Source organism: Canis lupus, chromosome 5, assembly GCF_048164855.1.
Source record: "Canis lupus baileyi chromosome 5, mCanLup2.hap1, whole genome shotgun sequence".
Taxonomy (NCBI): Eukaryota; Metazoa; Chordata; class Mammalia; order Carnivora; family Canidae; genus Canis; species Canis lupus.
This window is the reverse complement of record NC_132842.1, coordinates 80,607,225-80,619,845: the sequence shown is the minus strand read 5'-3', so window position 1 is coordinate 80,619,845 and position 12,621 is coordinate 80,607,225. Positions and strand designations below refer to the sequence as shown.

Genomic DNA, 12,621 nt, shown 5'->3' with positions numbered 1-12,621 from the left:
GAAAAGAGAGAGAGAGAGAGAGAGAGAACAAAATATTCGTTGGCGATTTCTTTTCGGGTATTGGTCCCCGCTCCTTCCGCCCTGGCCCTCTTCCCTCCTCATGAATAAAAGAAAAGTCGGAACCTATCAGATCTCGTGGGCTGCCTCCCCCCCCCCACCTCCCCGGACTCCAGTTGAGCACTTTTGCACAACTTACCCAGCGGATCACTCGCGCCCTCGCTTCCCCTCTTCTCCTCCCGACCCCGGGACCCCCCTGTCGCCTGCCCGCAAGCCCCGAAACTGGACCGCCACCTCCTCCCTCCCTCCCCAAGCCTCGCGGGGGGCGGGCGGGGGGCGCAGGCCGGTGCGCCGGGGAGGCGCGAGCGCGGCCCGGAGGGAGGCGTGGGGAGGGGTGCGGGGAGGGAGCGCGAGCAGCGGGCGCGAGGAGAAATATATAAATAAATACGGGAGAGGAGCCAGGCGGCGGCCTCTCGGCGCAGAAACTTTGGCCCGGAGCGCGCGGCTGGCAGCCCGAGCGGGGGCCCTGCTCCGGCCGCGACCAGCCCCCAGCCCTGCTCGGCCGCCCGGCCTCCCCTCCCGGTGCTTCCCGGTGCCTCGCGGTGCCTCCCGGCCTCCCCTCCCGGTGCCTCCCGGTGCCTCCCGGCCTCCCCTCCCGGTGCCTCCCGGTGCCTCCCGGTGCGTCCCGGTACCTCCCGACCTCCCCTCCCGGTGCCTCCCGGTGGCTCTCGGCTTCCCCTCCCGGCCTCTCCTCCCGGTGCCTCCCGCTGCGGCCCGGCCTCCCCTCCCGGTGCCTCCCGGTGGCTCTCGGCCTCTCCTCCCGGCCTCCGCTCCCGGTGCCTCCCTGTGTCTCCCGGCCTCCCGTCCCGGTGCCTCCCGCTGCTGCCCGGCCTCGCCTCCCGGTGCCTCCCGGTCCCTCCCGGTGCCTCCCGGTGGCGCCCAGCCTCGCCTCCCGGTGCCTCCCGGCCTCCCCTCCCGGCCTCGCCTCCCGGTGCCTCCCGGTGGCGCCCGGCGCATCCGCCCGCACAACTTCTGGCCCCGCGGAGCGCGCAGGGGCGGACTTGGGGTGGCCGCGTTTGTTTGCTTGAACTTCCTTGTCACCACCTTCCCTCCCCACCCACCCACCCACCCCAACCTCCGCCCCCACCTCGCCCCCCTCCCCAGCTTCTGGACGCGCCCGGCGGCCGCCGGGGGTGGGGGGGCGGGGGTAGGGCGCGTGTGTGCCGGGGAGGAGGGGGGGAGAGGTTAAAAAAAGAAGTGGAAGAAGCAGGCGAGGAGGAGAGAGCGGCGGGGGTGAAAGGGAGCGCACGGGAGCGATTTTGGCCGACTCTGGACCCGTCCCCGGCGTGCGCGAGCATGGCGGCCCTTCCCGGCACGGTCCCGAGGATGATGCGGCCGGCTCCGGGGCAGAACTACCCCCGCACGGGGTTCCCCCTGGAAGGTAAGAGCGCCCGGCGGGCCGCGCCCCCGCGCCCCCGCCGGGAGCCCCGGGTCTCCGCAGCGCCAGGGGCAGGGGCCGCGCCGGGGACCCAGGGTCCCTTCTCTTCTGGGTCCCATCCGGGCGCTGGAACTTTCCGGGACCCACTCTTGCCCCGCTTTTGCGCGGCTCCCCGGGACGGGCCACCCCGGGCTCCCCAGGGCTCCCCAGGGCTCCCCAGGGCTCGGGCCGAGCCTCCCCTCCTCCCCGCGCACCTCGACCCCTCGGAAATTTCAAGTCGGAGCCAATTTCAGCTCGTTCCCTATTTTCAGACACTTTCCCCCAGGTGGCCTTCCCGGCTCTCCGCGTTCCCCAGCTCTCGTTCTTGCACTATTCCTTTTTCCGCTCCCGGTAGGGTCCTCCGATCCCTTTTATTTCGAAATCCCGGCCGTGTGTGATAGTTCATCTGTCTGAACTAGGAAGGCTGTCCCTTTCTTCCAACGCACCAGTCAGAAACTCCTGCCTTTTGGTTTGGAAACAAACTGATTTGAAATAAATAAATAGCAACGATTTTCTCCCTCCCACCCCACGTCGCCCCCCCCCCACCACCACCAAAAAAAAAAAACTTTTCACTTGGGCCTGGGAACTCTGGAACTCTCCCCGGAGAGACGCTCCGGATGGGCAGACAAGGGGAGAGTGTTAATTCTGTAACGGGTCCTCCGTAAATATCCAGCACCGGGCTCCGCCGGGAGGACTGGCCGCGGACCGGGTCCCTGGGCTGGGGGAAAGGGTGGGAGCGCCCTGCCCAGACCCTCTCCTGCATTTTTGTTTTGTTTTGTTTTTAAACTAATGGAAGGCCTTCAACCTGTCAACCGAGGGATCACCGGCTTTCTGGGCTCTGGGCGTAGGTTAGCCCAGGGTGTCCTAAAGATAGAGTGGGAGATGGGTGCCACTTTCCTTTTTTTTTTTTTTTTTTTAAATCACTCTTCTTGGAATTGTATGAGCCCCCCGTGCCTGAGGAAGGGGAGAGAAGGCGGGAGGGGATGGATGGGCAGGCGGCCTGCGGCCTGGGGAGGGAGGGGTGCCTCTGGCAGCCAGGCGACGTGGGTCCCTGAATTAGACGGAGGCGAGGAGAGTGGCTCCGTGATCAAGTGCGCGCGAGCAGCCACGCAGGCGGGAGAGCGCCCAAGCCCGGGGATTTGCCGTAGCACTCTCCTGTAGCGAATGCAAGTAAAACAGGCGGCCGAGGACGCGCAGAGGATTAGAACAATATTTGCCCAACATGACGGAGAATACTGAGGAGAGCCGAGCGCCGGTCGCTAAAGAGGCTCTTGAATATAAAGTTGGGCGCTCGAGAGCTCTCCAGCGCTAATGGCATATCCCGCCACGGAGACCGAGTGACTCTGACTTGGCGACGCACGATTTCTGATTAAATCCGAGGGTGGCTTCAGACACCTACTTTTACAAAGAGAGGTGGGGGGGACCCGGAGCGCGAGGGAGGAGGCGGTAGGAACAGCTCGGCCAGCCGAGCCCCTTCTCGCCTCCTCCCTTCCAATTATCCCGGCAGCTCCCTCCACTCGGGCGGCTGTGAAATCGTTCTAATCTGGCACATCTCCGCAGCCGCCTGGTCCCCAAATTGGGGGGATGGAGGCCGGATTAGTGTACCGGGTGTCCCCCCCAACCTTCTGTGAGGAAATTGTGTAGACTTTGCATTAAGGCTTCTTGGGAGCTCTCCCCTCCCCAGCTTGCGGCAGGGGTGCCTCTCTCCCTGGTTCCCAAAGTCGCCCACCCTGGGAGACGGTGACCCATCTGTGTGCCACCCTCACAGAGCCTGCGGGGACAGATCGTGGATTTCTGAAGCCAAATAGGTATTTGCTATGGAAGCTCCCCGACCCCGGAGCGCCTCCCAGAATTGCCCCAAAACGAAATTAGAACTTGAAGGGGGGCTGGAAGCAAGGGAGGTCCCTCAAGGGACAGCCAGGTGACTCCAGAGGCAGCGACCAACAGCATCTTGTCACCAGCGCCTGGGCTGTTCAGTTATAAGCAGGACAGTTCTGCTGCCCAGGCCAGGGCTGTGAATACTGGGAATTGACCAGCCTTTTCTGGCCGCCCCCTCCCCCCCGCAAAATGGATCAGTCTCGACCACTTAGGGTATGGAACTGACCAGAGGGGCCACATCTCGCCCCCCATTGGCCTCTCTAAGAGGCTAGCAGACCTACATCCTGGGGGACAGAGCCGCTGGTCCCACAGACTCCAAGACTCCATCAGCCTCTTGCCCTCTCCCTCCCGTTCTCAGAAGCACCAGATCCTCCCAGGTGTGTCTTCCTTCCCCATAGAGTGACAGGAATGGGGGCACAGAGCATCTGGGTAGCTGTGGCAGCCAACCTGACTCCTCTCTCCATCCTTCCAGAACCCTCTCTCAGCTTTATGACGGTGTTTCCCCTGATCTCTGAACTGCCGCAGCTCCAAATGTGGGGAATTCGGAGACCCCCTGTTGGGAGTCTTGGGGCTCAAACACAACTGGAGTCAAGGGGTGTGCTCAGTGTCTCCTCCCCATCCTCACCCTGTGCCTCTCTCCTTCCTCCCCTCCCTTCTCCAGTGTCCACGCCACTTGGCCAAGGCCGGGTCAATCAGCTCGGTGGGGTCTTCATCAACGGGCGACCCCTGCCTAACCACATCCGCCACAAGATAGTAGAGATGGCCCACCACGGCATCCGGCCCTGTGTCATCTCCCGCCAGCTACGTGTCTCCCACGGCTGTGTCTCCAAGATTCTCTGCCGCTACCAGGAGACGGGGTCCATCCGGCCTGGGGCCATTGGCGGCAGCAAGCCCAGAGTGAGTGTCTTTGCTGCAGAGCTCGAAGTCGGCCTTCTCAGGGTTGGGGGATCCTGGCTGTGGCCCCTCTCACTACCCTGTGTCATCCAGTACCACTGGGCTGTCTATATGCTCCCTGTGGAAAGTACAAGAGGAGAGTGTCCTCACCCATAGATGTTCTCCTAATTATTTAGATTTCTAGGGGCTAGAGTAGCTGAGTTTCCAGGTTGTCCAGGACTCTGAAGCCAATGAGTCATCCCTGGGCTGTTGCTACATCTGTTCTGAGCCCCCAGCATCATCCCAGACCAGGGAAAGTCTTCCCTGTCTTGCCTGAAATAGTGAGGGAGGGAGTCCCAAGAGTCCTAACTAGGTCCTATCTTATTACCTGTCACTACCCTATGCACCCAGCTGCCTTCCTGGGAGCCAGGAATTAACCAGGTTTTATGAAAGAGTAAAGCCAATCTCGAAGGGGGTGGTGGGGGGGACATGGGAACCAGAGCCACCAGCCTGGCCCGGGGCTCTTGGGAGTTTGATATTAAAAGTGTCTCCCTCCCCCTACCCCATCTTTCCACTCCTGCTCTCCCACCTCCACCTCTGAAGCAGGTGGCGACTCCGGATGTAGAGAAAAAGATCGAGGAATACAAGAGGGAAAACCCAGGCATGTTCAGCTGGGAGATCCGAGACAGGCTGCTGAAGGACGGACACTGTGACCGCAGCACCGTGCCCTCAGGTGAGAAGGCAGCTGAGCCGGCCAACGCAGCAGAGTCTGGCTGGGACTTGGGGCTCCGGCTGTGCCGCTGTGCGGGGTGGGGGGCTGGAGGCCCGAGGGGACCGGAGGGGATGAAGAATGGGGAGCTCCAAGGAAAGTCGGGAGGAAAGGGAGCAGGAGTGTCAGGAGAGTTAGGGCAAAGGAGGGAATCAAAACCGAAAGGAAGATGGAGGGAGGGAAGAAGGAAAGAGAAGAGAGAAAGTTAAGAAAGAGGAGAAAGAGTGGAGAAAGGAGGGAGAGAAGGAAGGAGGGACAGAAGGAGCAAAAAGTTATCTGATAAGGCTGAGTGATAACCGGAGCTCCCTTGGTGCATTCTCAGAAAAGTGGCCCTAGAGAGATGGGTGCGTCCTAGGAGGGTTGATCTCCGTGACCCCCCTGGATCCCTTTCCCCAAGTCATTATTTTTTCTATTAGTGGCACCAGCCAGCAGTGGGTCCCAAATGTGGAGGCCTATGAGACAGAAAGCGGCCTGGGGTGGACGTGCACGTGTGCACGTGTGCATGGGCCTCCTGGCGTACGGGGCGGGGAGGCACACCTGGGTGTAGAGGGGACAGCCACAGGGGCTGGAGGGCCTCTGGAAAGGTGTGGGTGTGGGTGCATCTAGGGGAGGTGACGGTGTAAGGCACAAGTGTGTGCATGGAGGAGTATAGGAATGCTGCTGTCAGAGTGCCCCAGGTGAGTCGGCCTCCCTAGTGAGGACTGTACCTGGATGTAAATGCTTAAATGGGGCGGGGGGGGGGGGGTGTCAGTGTGCTGGGGGGGAGGGACTGCGTGGCTCTCTTCCCCGGGCCCAGGTGGCCGGGCTCCGCTGCCCCAACAACTTATACTTGCTCTTTTGCCTTTGAATTTCTGAGGTTTAGTGAGTTCGATTAGCCGCGTGCTCAGAATCAAGTTCGGGAAGAAAGAGGAGGAGGACGAAGCGGACAAGAAGGAGGAGGACGGCGAGAAGAAAGCCAAGCACAGCATCGATGGCATCCTGGGCGACAAAGGTAGGGAACCTCCGGTGGCGGGGGAGGGCGCCACTGCCGAGCTATGCATCCCCGCGGGAGCGCGCGGGCCGGTGGTTCGCTTCCGCCGTCCAAGGCTGGCGGTGGCACTTTTGCAGGGGGTGGGGGGACTCGTAGTGCTCCCCCCACCGCCCCCGGGGGGGCAGCCAGGAGCCCCTCCGGGTTTGCGATAGAGCGCCTCCTCCGTGCGCCCCGGAACCCGGGGCAGAGCTTGCCGAGCCGGGGCGCAGACAGCCTCCACGTCCCGGGGGAGCCGGTTGCAGGTTGGTGCACTGCGCGCCGCTGAGTGCGCAAGCCCTTCGCGCAGGGTCTGGCTGAGCCGTCAGGGGCGTGTGTCCTGCGGGGCTGGAGTCTTGGCTGGTCCCGGTGTGGATCTATTATTTATAGGACACTTGGACAAGGGGCGGGGGGGGCGAGGAAGGAGGAGCCGGCCCGCGGCTCCCTAAATGAATTTGTTAACCAGACCCGCACACGTTCTCTAAACGGTCCCTTGAAACCCTGCCTGACAGTTGACTGACCGCTGCAATCAATAAAAATTAGCAAGGGCCGCGTGGGCCGCCGCCTCACCCTCAGCCCCGGGTTGCCAGGGCTCGAGCGGAGACGGTACCGAGTGGGTGCAGTCGGGCGCACCAGTCAGGCACTTGCCTCTGGCGGGGCCAGCAGTTGAGGCCAAGTTCCCAGAGGCCCGGGATGGGAGGATCTCGGGCGGGGAGAAAGATTCCGACTGTACCCACACTCGGCCCACTTCTAGCGGCTGCCAGGCTGCTGGAGGCCGAGCCTTGCGCCCCGTTTCTCTCCTGGTCTGCTAGGGAAGGCATTTATCTTTCATGCGCCTGCACGCCCGCCCTGGAAAGGGGAACCTGCTTTTGTTTATTGACGGGGGAAGTTTCGGGAGAAGGGAGTCTTCCTCATTACCCCCTCCCCTAGTAGTTCTCTTTGAGACTTGGTGAATGTGTCCTAACTTAGTTGGGGGGGGGGGAGAAAAATAGAAATTGAAGGCCCAGAGTCACAAAGAGGGGCTGGGAAAAAGAAGCGAGCCCACAAACGGGCTGGCCTGCGGGGAGGCAGCAGGCAGACAGGAGGGACAGCGGTCACGCAAACCTGCACGGCGGTAGCTTTGGAAAAAGTGAGGGAGTGCCCGAGACCTGGAAACTTGTTAGCACATTTTGCTTGAATTTCTTTCCAGAGGTTTCTCGAGATACCCCACTCCTGGCCTCCCGTGAACTCCAGGCCCGGGTCCCTCTGCAGTTGTCTGTACTCTCTCCCAACCTTGAAGATGAACTTCACAGACAAAGCCCGCTTCCAAAGACAACACCCGGGGAGGCCCAGCCCCCACAGGCCCGGTGGAGGGGGAAGGTGGGAGGAGGGGCAGGGGCAGCCCCTTTGAGAGCGGCCTAGAGCTGGGGAAGGGGCGGGCTATTGACATTCAGGGCCCCGAGTGGAGCCCGGTCCCGCCGGGGACAAAAGGGAGAGGGAAGAAAGGGAGCGAGCGGTGCCTGGCACCCCGCTGTGCCGGGGCTGTCGCCGAGCCTCGGGTCTGCAGGGGGAAGCGCCGGTGCAGCTTGGGAGCCCCCGGCTGGGCCGAGGCAGCCAGAGCCCTGGGACCCCTGTGTGTGCGTGGGGGGGGGGGCCCACTCCTTACTTCAGTTCGTTTCAGAAAGGGACTTGGTTGGACTTGGTGGGGCACTTTGAACTTGAAATGATCTTTGCCGGTGAAATACCACACAGCAGACAGGGTTTCTGAGAAGTCTCCGGGAGAGGCAGGAGGAGGTTTGGTTTTATTTGGAGAGACTTTAGGGGTGTGTGTGTGTGTGCGTCTTCTGAGAAAGAAGGAGAAACGAGGAAGAGGCTAGAAAGTGCATTTTGGGGATCCCTTGGGCCCCAGGGAGTTCGGGTGCTTCTGGCGTTGGTCAGGGCTTGCGAAACCGGCTCACGGGCCACTTCGCTGCAGAGAGGATTTCCCTGCAGCAGAACCAGGAAGCTCCAAATCTCCAAGGGTTTGTGAGGAGCCTGGTGGTTCCAGATGGGGAGGCAGAGAGCACAGGAGTCTGGAGAAGAGCTGCAGAGACGAAATGGAATCCGTGGGTCTGGAATCCACAGAGCCTAGCAGTTTGGGGGTGACAGTGGGCACGTCCGGCGCTGAGACTGTGAGCTGGATGGCTGTGTAAGCGTATGTGACTCTCCGGGTGGCTGTTTGCCCAAGGGCCTTGGGATCACTGTGCCGTGGGTCGCATTCTGTGCGAGTGGGGTCCTGTGTGGGTGTGCAGGGGCACCCTACGTGCGTGTGAACGGGCAGGACAGTGGGGATGAGAGAGGGTTGCCTGTCCCTCTGGGGACAAATCATGTCAGCCCCCTGAATCCCAGGGCCAGGAGGCGGGCATCCCAGTGAACCACCCAGCTGGAACCTCTCCTCTCTCTCCCTGGGCCCCAGCCATCAGTTTCATGGCCAAGTTAAAGGTGAAAAGACCTCCTAACCTCCACCCAAGTCGGCCAGGTGGGGCGAGGCAGAGATGCCTCCAAGGACAGAGCGGGGGACGGGGCGGGGAGGGGGGTGCACACCCACAAACTTTGTTTTGGTTTCTTGCTCTCCACAAATGCTTTCTCCCGGGGGTTGCCCCTCTCATGGCGGGGAGCCTTCGAAGAAGGGGTTTAAGAGCTCTCCTCTTTAAGCGCTAAAGAGAGATCCCTCCCTGAGTCCGTTTTTCCCTATCGTCCGCTTGGCATTTAATAATGTTAAGACTTATTAGAGCTGGTAATGAAAACTGGGGCTGCTGAATAGGAAACTGTGTTGCAGAAGGGTGTTATAGCTCCCAGGCATGGTAAGAAACTATTTATCCCCAATCAGTCCTCACTCTCAGAGTTTGAAGCACAAACGTTAAGTTGAAGGGTTTTAAAGCAGATTAAATTGAGCTTTTATTTCTGTGCACTTTCATCTCTGAACAGCTCACTCCTGCTCCCCTTGGGCTGATATTCATGAGGCTGTTCATATTTTTTTTCTCTTATCCTTGTTAAGACTGAGTTATTAGGATTGTTGGTTGTGAGAATTTCAGACCACGGCGGATAGGGGCTCCAGCCGTGCTCTGCTCACCTGGAGAGGGAAATGGACAGTTCCTTGCCCTCATCCACTTGGACTCTCTTCTCCTCACCCCTTCTCCGAGGATCAAGGGAGAGACAGGCCAGAGACCCAACCGGGAAAGGATTTGAGGAGGGATAGGAGAGAGAAAGATTTTCCTAGCTGGAGCTCAGGGAGTCTCTGGTGGGAGATTTGATAGGGGGTTGCAAAAAGTCAAACCATTCCTCTGTGGGAGCTACGGGAGTGTAGAAAAAAGTAAGCAAAAAAAAAAAAAAAAAGGCAATAACAACAGCAATCAACAATAAGGACACCAAAGCCTCCTGCATCTGACAATGTGCAAACTTACGCTGAAACGGACCACATCGGGGTTCCACCTGGGTCTCTAGGGTACAACACCTACGTGAGGTCACAATTAACATGAAATAGGGAGGGGGGCCGCAAGATTTAAAAGAAGAGGAAGATCGTGCATTTCCTCTATGGGGAGGGAAAAAGTGCCCCGTTGTCCAAGTCTGAGAATTTGCCGACTTCCCTGGTATGAAAGATCCTCTGAGGTGGGGGCCGAAGGTGGGGTGTGTGTGTGTGTCTGTGTGTGTGTGTGTGTGTTTCTTTGCATTTTTCCTGAATTTGTCTTTAAAGCGGCAAACTTACAGGTGTGGAGTGGGAGAAGACGGAGAAGGCTCGGAAAGGAGGGGAGAGCCCGAAGTGTCGGTTTTAGACACTTGTAAAAGGAGGTGGGAAACAATTTAATTTGGCAGCGCCGCTAGCTGCTAATGCGGTTTTCGGTGGTTTGCTACACTGGAGGAAGCTGTTTTGATTGTGTGTACAAGGACCTGCCAAATTTAATTAGGCTCCGGGGGAGCGCATGAATAGGGGAAGGGGGGCACCGGCTCCCCTCAGCCCACACCGTTTTTTTTTTCCCCCCGGCTTCACACCTGGAAGGGGCATTGTTTACCGGATAGGCGAGAGCGGCAGAGGGAAGGGGAGGAGGCGCAGCGAGAGAGGGGCCTGGGAAGAGGGAGCGAGGGAGGGGACGAAGATAGTCCATTTATCAAGAAACAATCTGCATTGATTTAAACCAACAAGTTCCCTCCTCTGTAAATGTGTGTTTAGAGAAAGGTAATTGACACTCCACCAAATCAAAGGATTACCCCGGGTTGGCAATCTAATCAAACAGAGTCCAGGCGGGATTTGAGGCTGTTCAGAGTAGGATCAGCTTCGCATAATGGGGGCTCGGAGGAAGATGGGAGGGTGTCAGGCAATTCCCCGGCTTTAGGCTGCGCTCAGTGGTGGATGTGCAGGGAGACCAGAGGGGGAGAGAGAGGGAGGGGGCGAGGGCCCCGCCGCGCCCGGGTGGTGGGGGGATGGGGGCGAGCCCACACTGGGCCGACAAGGCTCCCCCTTTCTTCCCTCCGTGCCCCCCCAACCGAAGAAGAGAGAGGGGAAGGAGGGAGAGAACAACAATGAGATAAGTATTACAAAGGCAAACACTGGCGCTCGCTCGCTCGCTCGCAGCCCCGGAACCCGCGGTAAATAAACAAAGTCGGCAAACTGTTTGCCAGATAAACTCGTGCCTAAATCGAGTGTGACGGGCAAGGAGAGTAGAGACAGAAGGAGATAAGGTTGGAGGGGGAATGAACGAACATAATCTAATAGAAGACATTTAGCAAACAAACTTGAAACAAGGGAGAACAGGCGAGCGGAGGCTAATTATCCGCCCCGGAGAGCGAGGGAAGCCTTTGGAGGGCTGGGGGTGCGGTAGGGGGGCCCAGGAGCCGCCCAAGAGCTGCGTGTCCTCGGAGCAGGCGGGGAGGGGTGGGGGGTGCCTTTGGGACTCCACGGGAGACCGGGACAGGGTGCCCAGGGCGTGCAGGGGAAGGGCTCGGCTCCCCAGATCGCGCGCTTGCCGCGCAGCTCCGGTCTCCAGAACGCGTTTCCAAACGGGGTGGGGGTCCCCCCCCCCCGCCGCGAAGGCATGCGGGTTTTATGTTCACCTCCGGGCACGCACCGCCACACACCGGCTGTTTCGAGGCGTTTGTACCTAAAAGACTCGTGTGCGCGGCACAGCCGTGAAAGGAATTAGATATTTACCAGTTTGAAATAAGCCTGGCTAAGAAGAAGAGAGGAGAGAGAGAGAGAGGAGAGAGAGGGACGTTGAAAAGATGAGGCTGGGGGAAGACTTCAAACGAATTCATCATTTGGAATGGTGGAGGGGAGATTTACCAGACAGTATTGGGAAGTTATTTAGATATTAATAACACATTTTCCTGAGGCGCGACCACGGCAGCCATCTGCGCTGTTCTCCGAGCTATTTGGCTGGGTGAAATATGGGCGTCTCAAATGTTGGGAAGAGATAAGGCAATCAGGCTAACCCTGGTCCTAAGACGGCATCGCTCCGTTAAACCCGGATTAACCTCCCCCCACCCCCACCGCCCCCTCCCCTTTCACAGCTTTCCAAATTTTTCAGTGGAATTTACATGGAAGGATTTAAAAGCACATATAACAGTAGCCTTAAAGCAGTAAGGTGATTATTTGGGCTTTTTTTTTTTTTTAAAGAAAATGATAGTTGTCACACACTACATTTTATATACGTAATATTATATAAAAACGTATATGTTTTTACATAGGGAGAGAGGGCTGAGCAAAGGAGATTTCCTTCCAGGTTGCCTCTCTTTGGAGTTCCCCGTTGCCATCATCCCGCAAAGTTGATGAGGGCTTCCTTCCTAATGGGCACCTATAGAAATAGGAAGCGTGCAGGAGCCCCGGCTCTGGCCCCTGGCGGCTCACCTAAAGCCAGACAGGGCTCGCACCACAGAGGAGACTCCGAAGTGCCCGGTGAGGGGGGGCACGGAAGAGAAACCCCAAGGGGGAGATGCTCCAGGGGCTCTGGTCCTTGAAGGCCATGACTAAGATGGGGGGGGCACATTCCAGGAATTCCAGAAAAATAGCTCCTCTCCCTCTCCCCACCCCAGACTAATGAGGTAATTAGGAAACCCAGTTGGGGATGGGGATAAGAGGGGATTGGAAGGTTGGGCTGTCCCCCTCGGTTTTGGCTGTCCTACGCCTTCCTTCTTTTCCCCCCCCTCCCCCCAACTCTGGCTGAAAGAGGAAAAGGTGGAAGTGGGGTCAGCGCTTTCTGACCTGCTCTGGAGCGATTGGCCCCGGCTGGGGTCGGGCAGGGGGAGGGAGGGAACTTGCCTTCCCAAATCGAATCAAGGCAGAACGGTGACCTAAGGGGGAAACTTCGCCATTAGTAGATAGATCTCTCCAAAACTTCAAACAAAGTGGGGTGGGGGTGGGGGCGGGGTGGGGGGAAGGGAGCGGGGAAGCAGGGTAGGCAGAGGCCAGGCAGGGAAGGAGTCCGCAGAGAGCACAGAGGGGACCGGGAGCCCTCGAAGGGGAGGGGCGTGGAGGAGGAAGAGAAAGGGTCGAGGGCAAAGGGGAGGTGGGGGCCAAAGGAAGGGGTGTAGGGAAGGGGATGCCGGAGGGGGGTCGGCTGCACTTGGAGCTTCAGCCCCCGGGGAGAAGAAAGGCTTCCCGGCTGCAGC

General features: G+C 59.2%; 1 protein-coding gene across 1 annotated transcript in view; it reads left to right on the top strand.

Annotated features, from left to right (window-relative positions):
- The first annotated feature begins 1,240 nt into the window (after positions 1 to 1,240).
- The window catches only part of PAX7 (paired box 7), a 100,308-nt gene continuing 88,927 nt past the window's right edge, over positions 1,241 to 12,621 (top strand). Inside the window, exons 1-4 of the mRNA XM_072828453.1 lie at positions 1,241 to 1,438; positions 4,014 to 4,249; positions 4,829 to 4,958; positions 5,857 to 5,985. Of these exons, the coding sequence (XP_072684554.1) occupies positions 1,354 to 1,438; positions 4,014 to 4,249; positions 4,829 to 4,958; positions 5,857 to 5,985 (580 nt within the window). The 5' untranslated portion in view covers positions 1,241 to 1,353. The remainder of the gene's footprint in view (positions 1,439 to 4,013; positions 4,250 to 4,828; positions 4,959 to 5,856; positions 5,986 to 12,621) is intronic.